The sequence below is a fragment of the Aquarana catesbeiana genome, linkage group LG02, assembly GCF_042186555.1.
Source record: "Aquarana catesbeiana isolate 2022-GZ linkage group LG02, ASM4218655v1, whole genome shotgun sequence".
NCBI lineage: Eukaryota > Metazoa > Chordata > Amphibia > Anura > Ranidae > Aquarana > Aquarana catesbeiana.
The window spans coordinates 703,985,271-704,010,859 of NC_133325.1; the positions used below are offsets into that span (position 1 = coordinate 703,985,271).

The 25,589-nt window shown below is 41.3% G+C and overlaps 1 protein-coding gene across 1 annotated transcript in view; it reads left to right on the plus strand.

The window, feature by feature from the left end:
* Positions 1 to 7,866: 7,866 nt before the first annotated feature.
* Positions 7,867 to 25,589, plus strand: part of CLTRN (collectrin, amino acid transport regulator) — a 102,936-nt gene continuing 85,213 nt past the window's right edge. The window contains exons 1-2 of the mRNA XM_073616937.1: positions 7,867 to 8,010; positions 12,792 to 12,850. Coding sequence (XP_073473038.1) covers positions 7,920 to 8,010; positions 12,792 to 12,850 — 150 coding nt within the window. The 5' untranslated portion in view covers positions 7,867 to 7,919. The remainder of the gene's footprint in view (positions 8,011 to 12,791; positions 12,851 to 25,589) is intronic.

Below are 25,589 nucleotides of genomic sequence, written 5' to 3' on the forward strand. Positions count from 1 at the left end.
CAGTGATCAGGGCAGAGCTGGCCTGGTTATCGTGGTCTGTTTAGAGAGGCCATACAGGAAATGCTAGATTTAGGGTTTTTTTTTTACAGTTTAGAGGGGGGCAGATTACACAGCACAGGCACTGTGCTGTGTTATCTGCTTTAAGGGACCAGAATATAATTTTTCTTTGGGTTAACAAACAAAAAAAGAAAAAAAATAAGAAAAGCCTTTTTATTATTTTTTTTTCTTTTAGCAGCTTAAGAGATGTCCCCTACTTATTCTTATGTTGTAGTGCAGTGGTAGTTTTTACATCAAATTTTAAAGCGGGAGTTAGGCGACCAATCTTTTTTTTTTTTTTTTAGTCATTGAGACACTTTGCTAACCCCAAAATAATACTCACAGTTTGGGTGTAATATTTCCGCCTCTGTCTGTTTTCGTACTGAAGAATAACTTAAAAAATGTGATGCTGGCTGTTTCCATCTTGCTTGTGGGCATGTGAAGCCCACAAGCATTGATTTCCGGGATGCGGTAAATGCTGTTCATTCACAGCTTGTTCAGGTGCATGATCATTGTTTCCGCACTGAATCTTGGGAAGCCTGACACTAAGCTCCCAGGAGATAGTGCGGCGCCAGGGAAAGGCGATAAACAGGAGAGACAGGAAGTGCCACAATAAAGTACAATATAAAGGTAATTACAGCGATAAATTTTTTTGCGTGTGGCATTTGAACATCTATGCAATTAACTGATAGGGGTAAGATTAAGTTAAAAATTTGAGTGGAACCCCGCTTTAAGTTAGTTTTAGTCATAGTCTTTTGACTAAAATGCCATTTTAGTTTTAGTCGTATTTAAGTCATCTTAATTGTTTTAGTTTTAGTTGTATTTAGTCAACTAAAATAGTATTAATTTAGTAGATGAAAATATTTTAGTCATCAAAATTAACAGTGCATGTAGCATCTTTTGTGCACTGTGTAGAAAGAACACAAAAGACGCACCTTCCATAGAAACGCATGAAAAATGCACCGTGTTTTGAAGCATTTCTTGCTCACATGTCCAGGATACACAAGTGCATGCTGGTAGCCAGTGATGTAATATATCCAGAAAACTCATTAAAAAAATGCATTAAAAGTGCATTAAAAACGCTATATGTGCTATGCTGTAATTTAGTGCAATGTGTTAAAATTGTGCTAAAAACTCGCTATGTGCTTTTAGAAACTGCATATAGCGCTTTTATAGTGTGAAAGAGCCCAGATACATCCCTGTCCCTGCTAAAACTCCCAGTGCCAATCTGATTCCTCCAGCTGGGTTGATAGCGAGTTCCCGTTCTAGTACCCCCTTCTGATCCCTAGTCACTGTAGGACATACTGTAATAGTGATGTAGGGGTCAATGGGAGAAACCACAGTAACCAATAGGGGCCACGCTCATTTGCATACCTGGAAGTGCTCTTTTTTTGGGCACCCGCCCCACAGTGTCGGTAGCATAGCTGCATTTACATTGCTCTTGGTACGTATTGGTACGTATTGCGTATTGGTACTTCCTTATCCTTGGGTCCTTTTCATTATTGGACTTGTTTGAATCCCAGTTTCTAAAATGTAATAAACAGATCCTGTGCTCACATTGGCTAGATTTAGATGCACATTTTAACCCGCCACTTCTTTAAAGACCGATCCACATTCAGAACGATTTTCAGAGGCGATTGGCAGGCACTGAGGAGGCAATGTAAAGCCTCCTACCTGCCTGTTTTAACCCCATTTTTGACAACAAAGCCAATGCAAGTGTAATGTGTATGGTTGTAGGGTGTTTGCAGAACTTCCCTGTTCAGTTTGAAGTTTAACGGGCTTGCCACCCGCCAATCACTTCATGTTGGATAGTTCTTGCCGCAGGTGCAAAGCACATCTCAACCACGCATTTTTACTACCCCTTAACCGCATGTCTAAACTTAGTCTTATGCCCCGTACACACTTTTCGACAACAAAACCGTGGAATTTTGTTTGAAGGTTATTGGCTCAAACTTGTCTTGCATACACACGGTCACACAAATGTTGGCCAACAATTACAAACGTGAGAACGCGGTGACGTAAAAGACGTACGACGAGCCGAGAAAAAGGAAGTTCAATAGCCAGTGTGTCTCCTTCTGCTTGATTCCGAGCATGCATGAACTTTTGTGCGTCGGAATTGTGTACACACGATCGGAAATTCCAACAACAAAGTTTTGTTGGCGGAAAATTTGAGAACCTGCTAGCCAACATTAGTTGGCGGAAAGTCTGACAACAAATGTTCGATGGCGCATACACACGGTCTGATTTTCCGACAACAAGCTCACGTCCAACATTTGTTGTTGGGAAATCCGATCGTGTGTACGGGGCATTAGGGTAGGGTTACTTCAATTTCACTCTGATTATTTAGAAATATAGAAATGATATCCCCTGCAGTCCCGCCTTGGGTAGGCTGGCACATGGCATCACATTTCTTAATGTGATTTCTGATGAAACAGATTTTAGAACATCTGTGAAACGAGTCAATGATCCACCATCATCCTCTTGCAAGCATTGTAAGAACATACAAAAAAGATGAGATTGTTCTATGATGATTGTACATTTTAGCAGTAATTTGGATATTGGGATGGGGTAGATCACATGGATAGTGTATCTAATGCCGCGTACACATGAGCGGACTTTACGGCAGACTTGGTCCGTACTGGATTTCGTCGGACAATTCGATCGTGCGTGGGCTCCAGCGGACTTTGTCTTCTCAAAAGTTGGACGGACTTAGATTAGAAACGTGTTTCAAATCTATCCGACGACTCGAGTCCGGTCGAAAAGTCCGCTCGTCTGTATGCTAGTCTGATGGACAAAAAGCCACGCTAGGGCAGCTATTGGCTACTGGCTATGAACTTCCTTATTTAAGTCCGATGTACACCATCACGTACAAATTCGTCGGACTTTGATTGATTGTGTGTAGGCAAGTCCGTTCATTCAGAAAGTCCGTTGTAAAGTCCGTCGAAAAGTCCGCCAGGCAAAGTCTGACGTAAAGTCCGCTCGTGTGTACGCGGCATAAATTGCAAATGTGCATGTAACTGCACCCAATTTGTGATCCTGGATTTTATATTTATCTTTTTTATATATGTACTGCATATTACAAACACAATTTTTATGGGTTGTGTTTCTGTAATTATTGTATAATAGCTTTGCCTTTAATAGTCCCTCATGTGTTGAGTTAGGTAATGTGGAATAAATCTAATGTGATATGAGGATATTTCGGGCTATTGAGATTTATGATGCCCTGAAGCGTGGCATCAGAAGCGTGGTTCTGGGAGATCAGAAATTTTAGCAAATGGTCTGTTGGACAGGGCTGCTTTTTCTATTTTGTCGACCCCCTGACGGGTTTTAGAGGAAACCTGCACTGAGATAATACAGTGTTTGCCATTGCTGAACTTTTCTTTTGCATGTTCTGGTTCCCTGGCTGTTCCATCAGCTTCAGTGTTAAGTCCCTGGCCTGGAACAAATGCAGATCAGGAATACTGAGTGTTTGTTATGTGCCTGTAGCTCATAAATTATTGAGGCCATAGATAGCCAGGAAACTGGCCTTTTCAGAAGTATGTGAGCGATGAGCCTTGCATTTCTCTCAGTGCAGATTCACTTTAGAAACTCATTCACACCTGCTGCCCTTGCTGACCCCCTGAAAAACAATCCATGGTGGATCACTTTTCAGCGAGTGCTAGAGGCTGCTAAACATTCAGGAGGTGATACTGTTGTCTCCTGAATGCCCTTATTTTTGACAGCTGAAGGGGGATTTTCTATGAGAATACTGTGCCAAGTGTGTGGCTCGCAGTTTTGGCGCAGCCCCATTATTTTGACTGGGTTACGTTTGGTGGCTGTACTGACTGAAGTACCACAGGGGTATCATTTTTGCTGTAGACATGGCATGGCATGTGTAAGACCCGAGCAGTTCCATTTTATCTTTCAGGTGGGCAGTGAAACTGCAACTCAACTGCCTATTTTTACCAGCTGTTTGTGTGAACAATGCCTAAAGGCAAACTATGTTTCTTAAAGTGGAGTTCCACCCATTTTTACAATTCTTTAGCATCCCTCACTAAACTGTGCACTGTATACAAATTGGATATTTTTTAATTTTTTTTCTCAGCACTTACTGTATATCTGCTGTATTAATTTTTCACTTCCTCCTCCCTGGCCACGGCCCATCGCCTCATTTCCTGTTTGCAATGCCTTCTGGGAAGGGGAAGCAACTTCCTCTGACACTGCCGATGCTATGGAAACCTATTACACTGCTTGTGCTGCACTGAGCATGTGCGAGATCTGCAAGGATGAGATCCAGGAAGAAATACAGTCTGGCTTCAGATGCCCAGACTTAAGATGGCCACGGCCTGCTGTAAGTTTATAAAATAACAAACTACTGCTATAAACTAACAAAACAGATCTTAGTTTACAGACTAACTTTACTAGAATACATTAAGCTTGTGTATTAAAGGGGTATTTTTATTTAAAAAGTATAATTTCGGCCGGAACACCGCTTTAAGGCCTTATTTACACTTGCTTTGCTCCCTGAAGAACAATCTGCATTTGACAGGCAGTAAGGAGGCATTGTATCAGCTCCTGACTGCCTGTTTTAACCCCCTAAATGTCAGACTACTGAGCCATGAATGCTTGCGTTGTGCGCAGTTATGGGGAGATTACAGCGTGGCCCATTCACCTGAATGATTCCCATTTGGTGGGGGGTAGTGCCTGAATGACAGTGGGTCCTGATTCCTAAATCCTGATGCTGCTGCCAAACAAAGCATTGCGGCTCTGGCATATGTACATTGTCCACTGCTTCTGAAGCTTGAGGGGGGAGTGGTTGAGGGACAGTAAAAACACAGTACAACCACAGGGTTTTACCGCCTTCCCACCACAGGTGTAAAGACCCCTTAATGTTTTTTAATATATAAATAAACAAACACAATGTAAATCATTTTTTTGGTCTGTATTTGTACCAAGAAACTTATTTCCTCTCATATTTTTTTCTCTTAATATTTTTAACAATGTGTTTATGTCATTTCTTCAACTTACAGAACTTCTTCTTCAACTTATAGAAATTCACTGATTCTGGAGTGATTGCACTTTTTTGGTCTGTATTTGTACTAAGAAACTTATTTCCTCTCATATTTTTTTCTCTTACTATTTTTAACAATGTATTTATGTAATTTCTTCAACTTACAGAACTTCTTCTTCAACATATAGAAAGTCACTGATTCTGGAGTGATTGCACTTTCAAGAAGTGAAGGCAGCAATTGTAGGCTTTAATAAGCAGAGTTTATTGGTAAACTCATAAGTACAACCTGGCTAAGAAATCTTTTTGTTATGCTGTAAAGATTGCGACTATGACCTCCATCTATAGACTGCCCTAACCCATCATTTTGTTATACCCTTATGATCTTTATTTGAATTCTACTTATCGGCTGTTTATGCATTCTACCACTCGCATCTGTTTCTGTAACCTTTATTCTTATGCCGCGTACACACGGTCGGACTTTCCGGCAGAAAAGGTCCAACGGAGTCTTTTCGTTGGACATTCCAATCGTGTGTATGCCTCATCAGACTTTTTTTTTTGAAAATTCTGATGGACCTAGAAATAGAACATGTTTTAAATCTTTCCGACGGAATCAGTTCCTATCGGTAAACCCGCTCGTCTGTATGCTGTTCTGACGTACCAAAAACGACGCATGTTCTGAAGCAAGTACGAGACGGCAGCTATTGGCTACTGGCTATTGAACTTCCTTTTTCTAGTCCCGTCATAGGTGTTGTACGTCACCGCATTCTAGATGGTCGGGCTTTGGTGTGATTGTGTGTACGCAAGACAGTTTCAGCGGAACTCTGTCAGAAAAACCTTCAGAGTTTATTCCGACGGAAAGACTGGTCATGTGTACGCGGCATTAGAACTTTCTTCTCATACAAACTAAACCAATAATGTAGATTAAAAAATACAATGTGTGTGTAAATACTATATATATATATTTTACAGTATACATATACAATAAGAGGGATTCAGGAACTAAAGTAGGGAGGATGCAGAAAGTATAGCAGGAAGTGCAACCGGAAGGATGCAGGAAGAGCAGCAGAAGTGTGAAGAAAATATAGTAGGAGTAGGAAGGATTAGGAAATACAGCATAAAAAATGCAGGAAGTCCAGCAGGAAAGATGCAGGAAGTGCAGCAGGAGAGATATACTGTAGGAAATACAGCAGAAGTATGCAGAAAGTATAGCAGGACGTACAACAAGAAGTGCAGCAGAAAGGATGAAGCATGTATAATAGGCCGGATTGCAAAAAGTATAGCAAAAAAGGTGCAGGAAGTCCTGCAGGAAGGATCCAGGAAGAATACATGATATATAGCAGGAAGGACGCAGGAAGAATAACTGGAATCATTTAGAAAGTACAGCAAGAAAGATGCAGGAAGTACAGAAGGAAACATACAGTAAGTGCAGCAGGAAGTATCCAAAACGTTAGGCAGAAAGGGTGTAGAAATTATAACAGAAAGGATGTGAGAAGTAAAGCACGAAGGCTGCATGAAGTATAGTAGGGAGGACACATTTAATATAGTAGTAATTATGACAGAAAGGATGTAGGAAGTACAACTAGCAGGATGCAGAAAGTACAGCAGAAGGGTGCAGGAACTATGAGTGATGTGACAAGTACATCAGGAAAGATGAAAGAGGTATAGAAGGAAGGAGACTGGAAATTCAGCAGGAGGATGTAGGAACTATAGCTGGAAGGATGTGACATGTACAGCAGGAAGGATACAGGAGATAAAGCAGGAAGGAGACTGAAAGTATAGTACAGCAGGAAGGATGGAGAAAATACAGCAAGAAGGATACAGGAAGTACAGCAAATTGAATGTAGGAAGCACAGCAGGAAGGATGCAGGAAGTAGAGCAGATCGGATGTAGAAAGCACAGCAGGAAGGATGCAGGAAGTAGAGCAGGAAAAAATGCAGTAAGTATAGGAGAAAGGATGCTAAAAGTATATCAGAAAGGATGCAGAACACATAGTAGGAAGAATACTGGAAATTTAACAAAAAAAGGATGAAGGTAGTATTGTAGGAAGGATGCAGTTGCAGTGTTGTGTATTTCAGATGTATTTTGTAAAGGTCATGCATTTTATATGCTTACTGTATGTAAGCCACGCCAACGTTTCAGCTAGTAGGTTTTTTTTACACATCACGCTAAAACACAGAGGTGTCAAGGCAGCATTACTCCCCTCAACCTGTGCAGGCAATCAGAAATGTTTGCAATAGTACTGGATCAGCTTATTATTATTATACAGGACTTATATAGCGCCAAAAGTTTGTGCAGCGCTTTACAACATGAGGGCAGACATTACAGTTACAATACAATATGAGAGGAATCAGATAGCCAAATAAATAAATAATAAATACATTTTTCAAAGAAGGTCATTAATGGTGTTCTCTTTATTTATTTTAAATGTACATGTAAATGTATTAAAGAAGATTAATCCAAATGTCAATGACTCAATGATCATTGAGATGACCAAGATAAGGACTTATATATATATGACTACCTATACAGTGTCTAAGTCTCTACAGCCTGTAAAGCTTATATCCTATTTCTCATATTGCCTTCTTGTTGTCCCACAACAGAGCAGTATTTTAACAAGAGCAATATTATACAAAAATATATTTATTGTATACAATCTTCTACTTGGAAACTTCTATAATGCCCTTCTCAGCAATCATTATTGGTTGTATCTAGAAATCATTAGGAAATGCAAATAATTTTTTATAATTACTGTCTTATACTGGTGACAAATTGCTAGAATAACATGGCCATTTCAGATCATTTGGCTCAATGCCGAGAGATTAATAATTAAGCCCTTTTCACGGGCTAAGTTTTTAAGACGGCTTCTCAGTGACCCAGAATTCTTTTTTTTCTCATGGATTTTCATTCTACAAGGATGCTGGCAAAAGCTCTAATTCTTATTTTCTTTCTGTTCCACTTCGGAAATTCTAATCTATGCAAACCAGGTAAAACCAAATAATTACATTTACAGGACAGTTTTGTATATGAAATGTACAACCCATCTCATAGTGGTACGTGAGAAGTGGAGAAGTATCTTAGTGCTTGGAAAATGTACATTGTATTTTATTGTTATACAAATTTTGGGGGACGTGTGTTGTCTTTGTAATGCCTGCTTTCATTTTTCTAACCAGAATTGGAACAATATGTGCTGTAATCTGGCTTGGAAACAAATATTGTTGTCTCAGTTTTTATGCATTAGACTATATTTTATCATACTAAATAAAGTATTAGCATTTACATCAAATTAGAGTTATAAATAATATGGATGGAGGGTGAACTTGTTACATGATTTGAATTATTACATCTCAACCAAGCAATAATCAGACTGCATATTTGCAAAAGGTGACCACAGCCGGTAGGTTATGGCTACTGGAACACCAGACTACCAGCTTGGGACTTGCCAATGCAAATATGGCAATCCCTATTGATCTCTAGCAATACAACTCTAGTCTGGCATACACTATCCAGTGGATGTTCATTTCAGTTTGATTGAAAACAGTTGATCCTAGGTCTATTCTTGGTGAAATGGTCAATAGCTGTGGTTTATACAAGTTCAGAAGTCATATGAAAAATACAAGATTTTATAACTGTATATATATCTCTGCGCTGGTCTGGTATGGAACTGCTGCAACCCAAATCTTGAAAGGGATAAAAATAAACAAAAATAACTAATGGTGCGCTATTCCTTTAAATTAGTGAACTCATGTGATGAAAAATGAAATTAACACACAATATGAGTGAATTGATGCAATCACCCCTGAGTGCTCAAACCAAAAATGTATATGAATATACTGTAATGACAAATTCACCATTAGTGATGCAAATAGAAAAGGTGCAATGAAAAATGCATTGTGTAAAAAAATTCCCAATGTGGAAATCCAAAGGGATTATTAGTATTAAACTCAAGTCCATTGATAGAAAATATGACAAATGAATGTGTGAATATATCTTTCCACTCCGTGACTGCCAGTGTTCAGAAAAAAATTACCACAGTGCTCTGTCCATAAGAATAAGAGGATGGCCTCTTACCAGATCTGATGGATCCCTATTATAGCGATCAAAGGAGGTTGTGCAGGGATAATCACAGGTGTGGAGGATTCAAACAGCATGTCTTGATATGCTTGCAGGGATGAACTCCGTGTATTCAAGGATCATAGATTGAAAGGGAGAAGCCTCATAGTGTAAATCAGCCAACTTTTTATTAAAAAATATATAAGTTAAACCTACATTGAGGTTAAAAAATTCAAGCGTGAACTGTATTCCTAGTGGTTGTATCACCCTGCCAGCTAGCTCAGATAGCGTTGCAAGTACTCTCTGATCCGACCTGTTTCCACACAACTGTCCTCTACTGGGAAATGGAGAATGTAGCATGAGGCTGTATATTCTGCAATATTTACATTTTTTGGCAAACTCATTCAATGAATCCAAACTCTGCAAGCAGAGATAGCATGCACTGAATTGATGCATTCACACAATTCCACAGTAACCATGAGATAAAACAAAGTTCAGGAATTTTCCTTTATCCCATTGTTTTGCAAGTCTATGTACACTACAAACTGTATGATTGAATCGGTTCTGATATTGCTGTTTTACTAACCTGACAGCTTATTATTCTAAGTAGGAAACCTTTGACTTTATTTAAATCAAATCCACCCTGATCTTAACTGTTCCAAAGTTGACAACAACAGAGTTGACACCTCCAGGTTCATGCACATCACTTTAGGTTACTGAATCAAAGGGCTCAGTGATATGCAAGTTTTTATTGTGAAGTGTATTTCCCCGACCCCTCTACCTCCAATCCTTCAGATTTTACCAGGAAGGAGAGTTCAGGTTCACCAAGTCAATCTAAATCGTATTTTAAGTCATAGATAGAGTCAAGAAGGATTAGGAACGCAGGTTTAGTTATCCATTTTCTTAAAACTGTCCTAAAATGTTTAACCTTTTATGTCACATGGTAAAAAAGTTTACTTGTACACATACAGATTTGGTCAATAGGGTAAAGTAGAGGTTAAAGGCTAAGTTCAACTTTTTTTCTAAATTTCATCTCCCCTATGTACCAATATACCATTATTATACCTCTGTTGCAGAAAAATAAAAGTTTTCTTTGATTTTTAGAACTGGGCCTTACCTTAGCCCCTGCTGTATTTCTTTATCACTTCCTGGTATGTAGATCTGGGATGGAGAAACCAATAAGTCACAGGAAGGAGTTTACCAGCTGATCTTATTAGCACACACATCCTGCACTGACCTCATTAGCACACACACCCTTCACCCATCAACTATGTTTGCACAGCATCCCCGGCATCCTTCACACATGCATTTACCAGGCTTGTCAACGTAAGCTGCCACAGCTGTCATGTTTGCTATGTCGGCATGCTAATCTCTCTGGGGCCGCATGTGGCCTGCAGGTTGGAGACCCCTGATATAGTGCAAGGGCCTGCCTGATTGGATACAGAGTGAATGGATAGATGATGTGCCCATCTATTCCATAGTTTGAGTAAATCTAAAGGAGATTGTACAATCAGATTGTACAGTGTATGGCCACCTTTATACACCTGAAATTAACTAGTTGTGTTTTCAGTGCCATTAATTGTTAACGGCACAGCAAACACACATTTTGCCACATGAAAAAAAATCAGTGAGAATTGCAGCAAAATACACAGTAATAAACATGCAACCATACCAGGCCAAAATGTCCCATGAGCTACTTTGCCATGTGTAGGACAGCCCATTGAAATCGACTGGCTGCCCTATGCGTGTCACAGGAAAAACAAGCCAAAAAACTTTCACTCCCCGTACTCTAGGTGTGAATGAGACCTAAAAGTGAAATTGGTGTGTTTACACAATAACAGTGAGGCTCCATTCACATCTATGTGTTTCCAAACACATGCCAAACAGCATAGAAAATATACACTTTGCTGTACATTTCAGAAACACGCTGCAAATGCACCAAAAAGCAAGGTAAAAAACGCACCATGCTCCACTCTTAAAATAGTTCTGGATAGGGATGAACCGATCACCCCCGGTTCGGTTCGCAGCAGAACATGCAAACAGGCAAAAAAAATTTTCGAACATGTGAACACCGTTAAAGTCTATGGGACACGAACATGAATAATCAAAAGTGCTTATTTTAAAGGCTTATATGCAAGTTATTGTCATAAAAAGTGTTTGGGGACCTGGGTCCTGCCCCAGGGGACATGTATCAATGCAAAAAAAGTTTTAAAAACGGCCGTTTTTTTCGGGAGCAGTGATTTATATTAATGCTTAAAGTGAAACAATAAAAGTGAAATATTCCTTTAAATTTCATACCTGGGGGGGGGGGGTGTCTATAGTATGCCTGTAAAGTGGCACATGTTTCCCGTGTTTAGAACAGTCCCTTTACAAAATGACATTTCTAAAGGAAAAAAAGTCATTTAAAACTACTCGCGGCTATAATGAATTGTCGGAGAATGATTCTTCATTTCCCAGTAGAGGACAGTTGTGTGGAAATGCATTGGATCGGAGAGTACTTGCAACGCTATCTGAACTAGCTGGCAGGCTGATACCGCTGCTTGAAATACAGTTCATGCTTGAATTTTGTTTGTGTTCATTTTGATTGTATTCTGTACTCAGTCCACATGTTCCACTAACTATTAATGTTACCGGGCTGTTCTGTGTTCTATTCTCATATCCCACTCCCTATGTGTGCATGTAAATGACTGCCGCTGCTCACCAGTAATCCATGCAGGTTACCCGCACAACATAAGCAAATTAACTCTACACAGCGCTGACCTATGTTTCATAAAACATTGATATGTGTGAAATAAATGCATCAACTAAAGCAATATATATGATCAAAGCCTATAACACCATCCTCAAGTGCATATATAAAACTTCATCTCTATCAAAAAAGTCCCATTAGCCAGTAATATAATAATAAAAAGAAAGTTTCCATTACACTCACATATATTTATTTCTCAAAACCACACGTAGACCCAGAACTGCTGCCGCGGCGTGCATTCCACAGGCAGGAAGTGACATAACCAGAAGTCCCTCCCAATGCGTTTTGCTAACCAATCAGTGTCTTCAGGAGTAGGAGCTGCTCCTGCGGTTTGATTATACATTTATATGAGTGTAATGGAAACGTTTTTCTTTTTAATGAACTTACATTTTACTGCACTGTGGCAGCTTCCTCTCTGTTGCTCCATCTTTCATTTGAAGATACAAATCTCCAGGAGATCTGGACCTATTGCTCTCTTTGGAAGAACTGGAGGACAACAGCAGGAGGGCAGTAGGGAGGCCAACTAATGGCAATACCCAGGAGGGAGAAATTCAAAAGTGGGTTTGGCTCATTTTCTGTAAAGCACTGGGTCAACACTCTTTAGTAAATGCAGGAGAAGTAAGGGGGTGCACAAGTGTCTTTCCATGAAACACAAAGAAGTATTGCAGTGGTAAACTGTTTTATTGAATTAGAGCCCTTCATACTGGCTGATGGGACTTTTTTTTTTAAACGATGACGTTTTATATATGCACTTGAGGACAGTGTTATAAGGCGAGTTAATTTACTTAAGTTCCAAGAACATATTGGTAAGATAACTGCCCTCTGAACAAATTAACCCTAGAGTGTATGTTTCAAACCAAGTTGTATACCCCTTGGAGACATGATACAGTAAGTATGGTTCTAGGAACTTTATAATTAGTGCATAATGTGATGGTAAATATTAATTAGTGTTTTATTAATCTTCAGATGCACCAGGTGCCTTTAAAGTTCGACTAAGTATCAAGAAAGCTCTGGGGGACAATGCAGTAAGTACATATGTCTTAAAATATCAAGTCATTGTTCCTATGTATTGGATTAGTACTATTTGAAAAATAAAAATTCTGGAATACATTTTCAGTTTTATATATTCTTAGTTTTTTTTGTTTTTTTTGCAATGCGTGATTATAATTTAAACAGCTGTTGTATAAAATGTTATGTTCCAGCCAAGCCTATTTTTTGAGTATTCTTGGGAACCATAAATGCTTCTGTTAAGTTTCTATTGCTGTCCATAACTTTTGTTAAGAGGTTTCACTTACTGTAACTTTCTCTTTCTATGACAGCTGAAGAGGGGAACAGTTGTCACTGAGAAAATCTCCTCAGTGGGGGCACAGACCAAAAGTACTACTGTTTTAGCTGAAACCGGGCTTAAATTTTCAGATTTCAGACAACAGTAGCTCACCTTGTCTGCGATACTGCTGTGAAGCTGAAGTCTTTTGAGAGTAATGCCGCGTACACACGAGCGGACTTTTCGACCGGACTGGTCCAAGTCCGGCGAACAATTCGAATGTGTGTGGGCTTCATCGGACCTGCAGCGAACTTTTATGGTCGAAAATCTGACGGACTTTAGATTTGGAACATGTTTTAAATCTTTACGTTGTAACTCCGCCGGACCCAGTTCCTATCGAAAAATCCGATCATCTGTATGCTAGTCCGGCGGACGAAAACCAACGCTAGGGCAGCTATTGGCTGCTGGCTATCAACTTCTTTATTTTAGTCCAGTCGTACGTCATCACGTACGAATCCGTCAGACTTTGGTGTGGTCGTGTGTAGGCAAATCCGTTCGTTAGGAAAGTCAGTTGGAAGTCCGCCAAAAGTCCGTCGGATAGTCAGTCGGACCAGTCCGGTCGAAAAGTCCGCTCGTGTGTACGTGGCATTAGAACTACTTTATGTACATACAGCAACTGAGTAATAAAATTGTGTTAAACATTTCCAACTCCGTTCAAATGAATAGCTGTGACCTCCTTGGTGCCCATCATGCAGCTTGTGGGACAATTGCAGCCTGCAGGTTCTCTCTGTGCGGCCCACAGCATCCTGTGTAGGGTCAGCCACCTTGGGCACCAGTGCAAAATGGCAGCAAGATTCTGGGCACTAGGAAGCTCTCTGTGTTCCCATACCCTGTAATATAAAGCTATTAGGGTCAGATGGAGTGATCTCTGCAGGACAATAGAAGCAAGTCCTGGCCTGATGTCATCAGAGAGAGAGCAGTGTAGGAGTGTGTGCCATTGCCACCTTCCGCCAGTGGGGGTGTTAACAGCACTACCACTGACCACCAATACAGAAGATGCAGGGGGTGGGGTGTAAGAGCGTTGCCACTGACTATCAAGGCAGGTTGGTGTTAAGGGGGTTTACAGTATTGCCACTGACTACCAGTGAAGGAGGTTTGAAAAGGCAATGCCACTGTGCACCAGTTTGGGGGGAACTACTGTGGGCACTAACACCAATGCTGGGGGTTATTATTTCAGCCACTGACACCAATGCTGGGGGTTATTATTGTGATCACCTGAACCTGTACTTGCTGGGGGGAATTTTGCAGTCCCTGATACCTATGCTGGAGTTTATTACTGTGTTACTGAACTCAACACCTTCATGCGAGCTCCCTCACATGGTGTTGAGTGCTTGCGGGCGCGCTCACGTGATACAGCCGGCGGCCCTAGCCGCTCACTGTATCACTCAGCCCCGCCCCCCGGCGTGCCGCATCATTGGATGTGATTGACAGCAGCGCGAGCCAATGGCTGCGCTGCTTTAAATCCATCAATTCTAGCCAATCAACGACCAGGCTGAGCGGCAAAGATGATGTCGGGGGCGAGTGCGGTACTTTCGAGGGGTCAGGTAAGTAAAAAGGGGGGGCTGGGGGGGGGGGGGGGCGGTATTGTCGGATGTTTTTTCACCTTAATGCATAGAATGCATTAAGGTGAAAAAACTTTTACCTTTACAACCCCTTTAATGGACGGGCCACCCCTGGTGTGCATAAAGAATTCAGTAAGTTCAACATTTTCAGGCATTGAGGTATGTTACATTCCAACTTTTGAATGGGCTGCCCAACTTGACACAATGTAGGGAATTTTGTAAAAGTAGCTTCTAACTTCAGCTTGCTCAGATAAGCTTTGAAATTGAAAGCTAGTGTAGCAGAATCTCTAACCACTTCCAGTCTAATGAGAACCTTTGAGGCCACAGACCGCTGACATCCTTGAATATGTAGTGGGTTGTGAGGCATAGTGGGTGCAAAGGTGGTAAAAGTCAATGGGCGCCAGACACTTCTTGGATGCAAAATAGGTTTTATTTCTTTTTACAGTCCTTTTTATATTTTGCAGGGAAAGAGGGTTAGGGCCAGGACACCCTTGAGTAGTTGCAATTTCAATTGGTAGACTCCGAGACTTCAATAGGAGGACAGCCGTACAGGGAAAGGCCCCAGCAAGGCGCCACTTCTGCACGTGCAGGATTGCTGTCTCCTATGGCAACAGTACTTAACAGTTCCTAACACAAAGTTCAACAGTTCACTCAGCTTCACTACAGTGTCCACATGTAGCACTTCAGTCACTTGAGCTCCTAGTCTCTGACTGGACTCACTGATTCACTGACTCTGAATCACATGAGCTCCTCAAGGCTTTTGCGGTTGTATCCCCCTCATGCGTCACCCACGCTTCCCTGCTGGGTCCCTATCTTGGCACTCCAGATACTTCTCAAGCTTCACCCCTGCTGACCAGCTCGGTCCCTGGATGACACACAAGGCTGCTCTGCAAGCGTCACCTCCGCTGGTTGGGTCCCTGACTTGATCACCGCCTGAAGTTTCCTGATTCTCCACCGTGCCCATTCAATGAGAATGTTGCTCCAGTACTTGCTTCAGTTACTCACTGTGGTCCCTGGTAAAGGTGGTTGGTCCCTTAGTGGCAACAATTTCCCTTCTACCTTCTTTGGTTGGTCTACAAGCCACAGTCTCAATCCTACGCTGCCCTCTTACTTCTGGATAGGCCCTCACATGGCCTGGCAGCCAGATGCCCCTGGGTTAGGCGCAATCTCCGGCCTAGCAGCCTAGGGTGTATGGCACACGTCCACCCAGACAGCGGTCCGGGTGGCACAGAACATAGATCACTTGACCCCACTCAAATATATAGGTTCTCCCAGCAGGCCAAGGGATTCAAGAAAACCCCTGCCCATTGGCTGAGACCTCCCATATATCCATAACTTGACTTTAAAATGTCCTTCTCACGTCTAATGCCACCAAGCACCCGGCCACCTAGTGGCAGAAGAGAAAAGTACAACAAGGCCAAACTAAGGGAGAAATCAATGGATCAGTAACAACTATGTACAGTTGCTACTCCTGACAAGGAATATGGTGAGGAGCTTCCTGACCAAACACCAGGGCACTCCATCAGAATGTGCTTGGTTGTCATGCACAGCTGCTCCAGACTTTGTCTGCTCCAGTCTTAGTAAATTCTCCTGATGTACTTCAATGTACAAAAATGAACTGCTATAGTGTGGCCCTCTGGAAGTGTTAGGGGCCATGTTTTGGGCAAGAACCTAACCTGACATTAGACAAAGCTGGGTAAGAATTGCAGAAATTACTAAAATACATGTAGAATCTGTATATGGCCAGTACAAGAAATGTGTTAGAATGATCAAAGTGCAGAATTTATAAATGTTTAACATGGAGCACATAGAGAATGAGGTAACCAGCTGCCTAATTCATAAAGCTATGTTAAAGAACATTAAAATGTCCATGTACAAACTGACTGCCTTACAATGTTTCCTGGGCCAAGTTCTGCCCTAAAGAGGGGCACTCCTTTTTTCAAGCAATATAGGGAAGAGGTATAATGCATAGATCATTGTGGCACTGGGAAAACCTGTTTGATCATATTATTCCCTGTCATGTGTTGCCCTATAGAAAATAGATTGTGGATCTGGCCTGAAAAAAGCCGCATTGCTAGATTTTCATTAAAGCAGAACTGAACCCCAAACGAAAAATGTAATATATTGTTGTTTACCAATCATTAAATCCGGTGGCTTTTTTCTTTTTTTTGGCATTATTTCCCTCTATTTCCACCCAGTGATCTGTCCAGTAACACAATTCCTGTATTAGAGGATTCACTCTGGATGAAGGTGCTGGGGGGGCACCTTTGGACAGCAGAATTGTTAATCTGGGGGGAGGGGAGTGTTAGATGAACTAGCAGGTTTAAATACACTAACAAACTGAAGGCAAACTCCAGCTCACACTGTAGGCAGTTACAGCAAACAGTTTTTTTTTTCTTTTGGGGTAAAGGTTTTACATAAATAAATAAAAGCTGTTTATTGTAAGCACCCCTGTCAGCGGTAAATGGGTTGTCTCAAACCTGTAACTGCTACATCTGCAGGACATCTTGTTTTGTTGAAAAGCAACAGACTTACTGGCCATATCACAGATAAAAATAAAGGAAAGCAAGCCTAATAAAGAAAACAAATGCTGCCATCACATCTAAGAATAGGTAAGCTGCAATATAATACATGTTTGTTTTTGGGGTTATAGGGGGTTATTTACAAAAGGAAAACCCACTTTGCACTACAAGTGCACTTTTAAGTGCAGTCGCTGTAGATCTGAGGGGGACATGCACGGAAAACAAAAAATAGCATTTTAGCTTGCACATGATTGGATAATAAAATCAGCAGCGCTTCCCCTCATTTCAGATCTTCCCCTCAGATCTACAGCGACTGCACTTCCAAGCGCAAAGTGGATTTGCCTTTCGTAAATAACCCCCATAGGCTCCTTAAGTCAGTTATCGCAATCAGTGTGGAAAAAAACGTGCACTTTAAAAAGGCTGCTATGTTAGTATGTTTTCTTAAAATGATTGTAAAGGTAAATAAAAAAAAAATAATAAAAATAACAAACACGTCTATATTTACCTGCTCTGTACAATGGAATTGCTCCTTTTGAACCTCTTCTTTTTGGGTCCTCCATCAGCACTCCTTGCTCTGTCCAGTGCCCCCAAGGGAAGCTGCTTCCCATGGGAGCACTTGTACGTGTTTGCTCCAGAGCTGCGTCCATTGACACAGACACGGGGACTCGGCCCCACCCCCCTCTCCCTCCTTACTGGCTCCCAGTCACCCAGCAAAGCCAGTGAGACCCGCAAGGGAGGGTAGAGAAGAGCTGCAGGCGTGCACGGTGCTGGATCGAATGAGGGCTCACGTAAGTAAAAATGGGGGGGGGGGATGCCGAAACATAAACATTTGTTACCTTAATGCAAGTAATGCATTAAGGTAACAAATGTTTAGGCTTTACAACCACTTTAGGGAATAGACCATTTATTAGTGTCTGTAAGAAAGTCTAAAAAGGAACACAAAAAAAGCATGTAGGTATACTGTATATCTTGCACAGACATGCAGCTATTGCTAATGTACAATGAAGCAGAAGTTGGCTCCTTATTCAGCCAGATTCTTATTCGAATGTAGAAGTTGGCTCCTTATTCCACCAGCTTCTTATTCAGGTTGGATCTTTATTCACAAAGGTGATTTTTTACTAAACAATTATCTGCAAAGTTTATAATAAAATCGTGAACTTTAGCAACAATTCTCACTTTTTCTATTTGAGAACCGTCTTGGCTCACCCAGCTGTGACTTGTTTTCATATAATTTGGCATCCTTCTATTGGTTAAAGTTCAATTTGGCCTGAGCCAAGTGATATAAATCATAAAATATGACACCTAACGTGGCACCCTTTCACCCATGCATTTCAATGGGAAATTTTGAATAGGAAGCCAAGCTATTCCTATATGAAAACCATCTTGGCTCACCCAAATTCCACTTGTTTTATACTCATTGGGCATCCTACTGTATAGGAAAGTTCAATTAGGCCAGAGTCAAGTGATATAAACCATGAAATATGGCACCAAACTTGTCACTTTGTCACCCATGCATTTCAATGGGAAAATCCCAATAAGAAGCAAAGCTATTCCTATATGAAAACCACCTTGGTTCACCCAAATTCCACTTTTTTATACTCATTGGGCATCCTACTATATAGGAAAGTTCAATTTGGCTTTAGCCAGGTGATATAAACCATGAAATATGGCACACTGTGCAGAGATGGACCTGTCATCTGCCTGCTCAGCGGGGATCGACAGAGCGATCCCTGCTGAGCAAAGCGGAGCCTGTACATGGGCCCGTCCATGTGAAAGGGCCCTTAGATGCACTTTTGTTTAATTTGTTTATATGTATGCACTATTTGTTATATAAGTCTTTGATGCACTTTATGCTGGAGTGCTGCAGTCTTTTTTGGTTATTTTGAATATTAGATCGGTTGGTCACCTATATGTGCAAGCCGCTTCTATCTCTGAGTGCTCACTTGCATTTTTATTTTGATGTTAGCTACATTTTAGGAATGTGTTTTGAGTTGAACATAGTTGCAAATAATTTGTAATTATCAAGTTCTTTTGGTTAAAAATGGTGATGTGCTATGTAAGGTTGTTCATTTATACATGATGCAACATTAGGGCTTGTGTAGAGAAAATATAGTATGCTCTCCGTTGCGTTAAGCTTGTCTTTGAGAACAGTTTGAGATACTTCTGAGCTCCATTTGAGTTACTTCACAGGTTTATTTGACCTCCAGGGAATTTTCTTCTGACCAGCATATGACCTGCTTGTGCATTGCCATTGAATTATAAGATGAAAATAGAAGTTCAGATGTGAACAAAAGCTAATATACACGGGCTCTGGGCACAAAGTCTGTATTTGCAAGGCAAATATTCTAAGGATGGTAGTTGTGGAAAGCATGCTTTTCTTTAGCAAAAAGACACGTGTGTTGCATCCCAGAGAGAGTATTAACTACTTCACTCTAGTCCTAGATACCCTCAGTATAACAGAGCCTTTCATAAAGTATTTTAGCACTACTGTTGATCCACATTTTCCCATCAATGGGGCTGCTTTTTAGATCTCCTCAACTACAGATGGGAACCGTGTTGTATTTTACCTGCAACAAAACAGATTATTCACCCTAAACAAGCTGACTATTCTTGGAGCTACAAGAAAGTAAACCTATAACCACCAGGTCAAATATCTGTCATATAATTATATTTACAGAAATCCAATGGAATTGCCAAAAGTTTTGGTTCCAGGGTCAAATGATTAGCATATGAGAAGTCTAGAGGCCTGCTAAATTTCTCCACAAAAATTTAGTTTAGGTGGATCTTAACCAGGGTGGATAAAAATCAAAGATTTTTTAGATTTTTATCAAATCTAAGATAGTTTTCTATTTAATTAATTAATAATTTCGTTTATTTAGCATGAAATGGAGCTTAGTTATGTAGCATGAGGCTGTATATTCTGCAATATTTACATTTTTTGGTAAACTCATTCAATTAATCCAAACTCTGCAAGCAGAGATAACATGCACTGAATTGATGCATTCACACAATTCCACAGTAACCATGAGATAAAACAAAGTTCAGGAATTTTCCTTTATCCCATTGTTTTGCAAGTCTATGTACACTACAAACTGTATGATTGAATTGGTTCTGATATTGCTGTTTTACTAACCTGACAGCTTATTATTCTAAGTAGGAAACCTTTGACTTTATTTAAATCAAATCCACCCTGATCTTAACTGTTCCAAAGTTGACAAGAACAGAGTTGACACCTCCAGGTTCATGCACATCACTTTAGGTTACTGAATCACAGGGCTCAGTGATATGCAAGCTTTTATTGTGAAGTGTCTTTCCCCGACCCCTCTACCTCCAATCCTTCAGATTTTACCAGGAAGGAGAGTTCAGGTTCACCATGTCAATCTAAATCGTATTTTAAGTCATAGATAGAGTCAGGAAGGATTACAAACGCAGGTTTAGTTATCCATTTTCTTAAAACTGTCCTAAAATGTTTAACCTTTTATGTCACATGGTAAAAAAGTTTACTTGTACACATACAGATTTGGTCAATAGGGTAAAGTAGAGGTTAAAGGCTAAGTTCAACTTTTTTTCTAAATTTCATCTCCCCTATGTACCAATATACCATTATTATACCTCTGTTGCAGAAAAATAAAAGTTTTCTTTGATTTTTAGAACTGGGCCTTACCTTAGCCCCTGCTGTATTTCTTTATCACTTCCTGGTATGTAGATCTGGGATGGAGAAACCAATAAGTCACAGGAAGGAGTTTACCAGCTGATCTTATTAGCACACACATCCTGCACTGACCTCATTAGCACAAACACCCTTCACCCATCAACTATGTTTGCACAGCATCCCCGGCATCCTTCACACATGCATTTACCAGGCTTGTCAACGTAAGCTGCCACAGCTGTCATGTTTGCTATGTCGGCATGCTAATCTCTCTGGGGCCGCATGTGGCCTGCAGATTGGAGACCCCTGATATAGTGCAAGGGCCTGCCTGATTGGATACAGAGTGAATGGATAGATGATGTGCCCATCTATTCCATAGTTTGAGTAAATCTAAAGGAGATTGTACAATCAGATTGTACAGTGTATGGCCACCTTTATACACCTGAAATTAACTAGTTGTGTTTTCAGTGCCATTAATTAACGGCACAGCAAACACACATTTTGCCACATGAAAAAAAATCAGTGAGAATTGCAGCAAAATACACAGTAATAAACATGCAACCATACCAGGCCAAAATGTCCCATGAGCTACTTTGCCATGTGTAGGACAGCCCATTGAAATCGACTGGCTGCCCTATGCGTGTCACAGGAAAAACAAGCCAAAAAACTTTCACTCCCCGTACTCTAGGTGTGAATGGGACCTAAAAGTGAAATTGGTGTGTTTACACAATAACAGTGAGGCTCCATTCACATCTGTGTGTTTCCAAACACATGGCAAACAGCATAGAAAATATACACTTTGCTTTACATTTCAGAAACACGCTGCAAATGCACCAAAAAGCAAGGTAAAAAACGCACCATGCTCCACTCTTAAAATAGTTCTGGATAGGGATGAGCCGATCACCCCCGGTTCGGTTCGCAGCAGAACATGCAAACAGGCAAAAAAGTTTTTCGAACATGTGAACACCGTTAAAGTCTATGGGACATTAACATGAAAAATCAAAAGTGTTCATTTTAAAGGCTTATATGCAAGTTATTGTCATAAAAAGTGTTTGGGGACCTGGGTCCTGCCCCAGGGGACATGTATCAATGCAAAAAAAGTTTTTAAAACGGCCATTTTTTTCGGGAGCAGTGATTTATATTAATGCTTAAAGTGAAACAATAAAAGTGAAATATTCCTTTAAATTTCGTACCGGGGGGGGGGGGGGGGGGGTGTCTATAGTATGCCTGTAAAGTGGCACATGTTTAGAACAGTCCCTTTACAAAATGACATTTCTAAAGGAAAAAAGTCATTTAAAACTACTCGCGGCTATAATGAATTGTCGGTCCCGGCAATAAAGATAAAAGAAGTCATTGAAAAAAATGGCATGGGATCCCCCCAATCTATTACCAGTTCCTTTGGCTCTGGTATGAATATTAAGGGGAACCCCGAACCAAAATAAAAAAAATTGCATGGGGTGCCCCCAAATTCTATACCAGGCCCTTCAGGTCTGGTATGGATATTAAGGGGAACCCCGCACCAAAATTAAAAAAAATAAATGGCGTGGGGTTCCCCTCAAAATCCATACCAGACCCTTTAGGTCTGGTATGGTTTTTAAGGGGAACCCCACGCCAAAATAAAAATAAAAATGGCGTGGGGGTCCCCCCAAAAATCTATACCAGACCCTTATCTGAGCATGCAACCTGGCAGGAAAACAGGGGGGGGACGAGAGAGCGTCCCCCCTCCTGAACTGTACCAGGCCACATGCCCTCAACATGGGGAGGGTGCTTTGGGGTGGCCCCCCAAAGCACCTTGTCTCCATGTTGATGGGGACAAGGGCCTCATCTCCACAACCCCTGCCCGGTGGTTGTGGGAGTCTGCGGGCGGGGGGCTTATCGGAATCTGGAAGCCCCCTTTAACAAGGGGACCCCCAGATCCCTGCCTCCTCCCCGTGTGAAATGGTAACGGGGTACAAATGTACCCCATACCATTTCACAAAAAAAGTGTTAAAATGGTAAAAATGACAAGACACTGCTTGGGACAAGTCCTATATTAAAAAAAAATAAAATAAAAATGTCCCACGAAGTCCATTCTTCTTCTTCTCTCACTCCGCCGACAGACCGAAAAAAAAAAAAAAGCCGCACCGACCCGCCTCCATGGGAGGCTCCCGCCGTATGACGCGTCTTCGCTTTGACAATTCTTTTATAACTGAGGGTGAGCCACACCGTGACATTCCCGGGTACCCCCCTCTGACTCCCCGGAAAAGCCATAGGGAAGTCCCCGTGTGTCAGAGGGGGCGGGGTCACCCAGGAATGTTGCAATGTTGCCCCGCCCCCAGTTATAAAAGAACTGTCGAAGCGAAGACGCATCATACAGTGAGGCGGAGCGAGAGAAGAAGAACGGACTTCGTGGGACATTTTTATTTTTTTATTTTTTAATAAAGGACTTGTCCCAAGCCGTGTCTTGTCATTTTTACTATTTTAACACTTTTTTTGTGAAATGGTAGGGGTACATTTGTACCCCGTTACCATTTCACGCAGAGGGGGAGGCCGGGATCTGGGGGTCCCCTTCCAGATTCCGATAAGCCCCCCACCCGCAGACCCCCACAACCACCAGGCAAGGGTTGTAGGGATGAGGCCCTTGTCCCCATCAACATGGGGACAAGGTGCTTTGGGGGGTTACCCCAAAGCATTCTTCCCATGTTGAGGGCATGTGGCCTGGTAAATCCCCCCTCTTTTCCTGCGGCCTGCTAGGTTGCGTGCTCGGATAAGGGTCTGGAATGGATTTTTGGGGGGACCCCCACGCCTATTTTTTTATTTTTGGTGCGGGGTTCCCCTTAAAATCCATACCAGACCTGAAGGGCCTGGTATGGATTTTGAGGGGGACCCCCACGCCATTTTGTTTTTTAATTTTGGCGCAGGGTTCCCCTTAATATCCATACCAGACCTGAAGGGCCTGGTATGGAATTTGGGGCGACCCCCCACACGATTTTTTTTTTTTAATTTTGGTTCGGGGTTTCCCTTAATATTCATACCAGACCCAAAGGGACTAGTAATGGACTGGGGGGATCCCATGCCATTTTTTTCAATTACTTATTTTATCTGAATTGCCGGGACCGACAATTCATTATAGCCGCAAGTAGTTTTAAATGACTTTTTACCAGAACAACGGAAAAGGAGGACCGTCCTGAACAATCTATCAATTTGTATGGAACAAAGTCCCTCTATCCTCCTTATTTGTCCCCTCATTGTGGTCTGATCTATATAGTTGTATATAAAATGCACTTTTTATCTTTCAATAAGTGTTTTCCAGTGCTAAATCTTTCATTCAATTTCTAAATTGCTGCATTTGTAAATTTCAAAGTCAGTATAAATGAAAAGGGGTAAAAAAAAGCACTTGTAGGTTTAAAGCGGAGGGCCACCCTAAAAAAAAAAAAATAGAATTAATATTCTTAAAAAATTTGAAAGAAAAAAAAAATTTAACTTACCAGAAACCCCTGTTGCTAGGCAGTCTTCCTAAACTGCCTCTTCCTATTCCGCAGCGCTTCCTCCTCTTCGGCGAGCGGCCCCATTGCCTTCTGGGACATGTGTGTGTCCCAGAACACAACGGGGCCATTCACAAAGCGCCACGCGACTCGCGCATGCGCAGTAGGAAACGGTCAGTGAAGCCGCAAGGCTCCACTGTTTGTAGCTGCTGACTTTTAAAAAAACACATCGCTGCCGGAACACCCCTCTAAGTAATTATTTTTTTGGTTTCTTTTAACCACTTTAGCCCCGGAAGAATTTACCCCCTTCCTGACCAGAGTTTTTTTTGTGATTCGGCACTGCGTCGCTTTAACTGACAATTGCGCGGTTGTGCGACGTTGTACCCAAACCAAATTGACATTGTTTCTTTCCTACAAATAGAGCTTTCTTTTGGTGGTATTTGATCTCTTCTGCAGTTTTTATATTTTGCGCTATAAACAAAAGAATAGCGACAATTTTGAAAAAAAAGCATTATTTTTTACTTTTTGCTATAATTAATATCCCCCAAAAATATATTAAAAAAATATTTTTTTCCTCAGTTTAGGCCGATATGTATTCTTCTATATATTTTTGGTAAAAAAAAAATCGCAGTAACCATATATTGATTGGTTTCCGCAAAAGTTATAGCATCTACAAAATAGGGGATAGATTTATAGCATTTTTATTATTCTTTTTTTTTTATTAGTAATGGCGGCGATCTGCAATTTTTATTGGGACTGTGATATTACGGCAGGCACATCGGACATTTCTGACACTATTTTGGGACCATTGCCATTTATACAACGATCAATGCTATTAAAATGCATTGATTACTGTGTAAATGACACTGGCAGTGAAGGGGTTAACCACTAGAGGGCAGTTAGGGGGACTTCAACACACAGAACAGTGATCACAGCTCTCGATGAGAGAGATCTGTGATCCCTGTCCTGTCACTAGGCAGAATGGTCAAATGCTTTGTTTACAAAAGCATCTCCCCGTTCTTCCTCCAAGTGACACAATCGCGGGCACCCGGCGGGACCCGCGGTCACAGAGACCGCATCGGGAGCGCGCGCCTCTGGCAGCTCGCACGTGCTCGCGACACCGCTTCTTAAAGGGGGCATACCTGTACGCCCTTTTGCCTGCCAGTGCCATTCTGCGTAAATCAACGTGCGCTGGTCGGCAAGCGGTTAAGGAGTATGGCAGGGGGTTTTTCCTATGCCTACA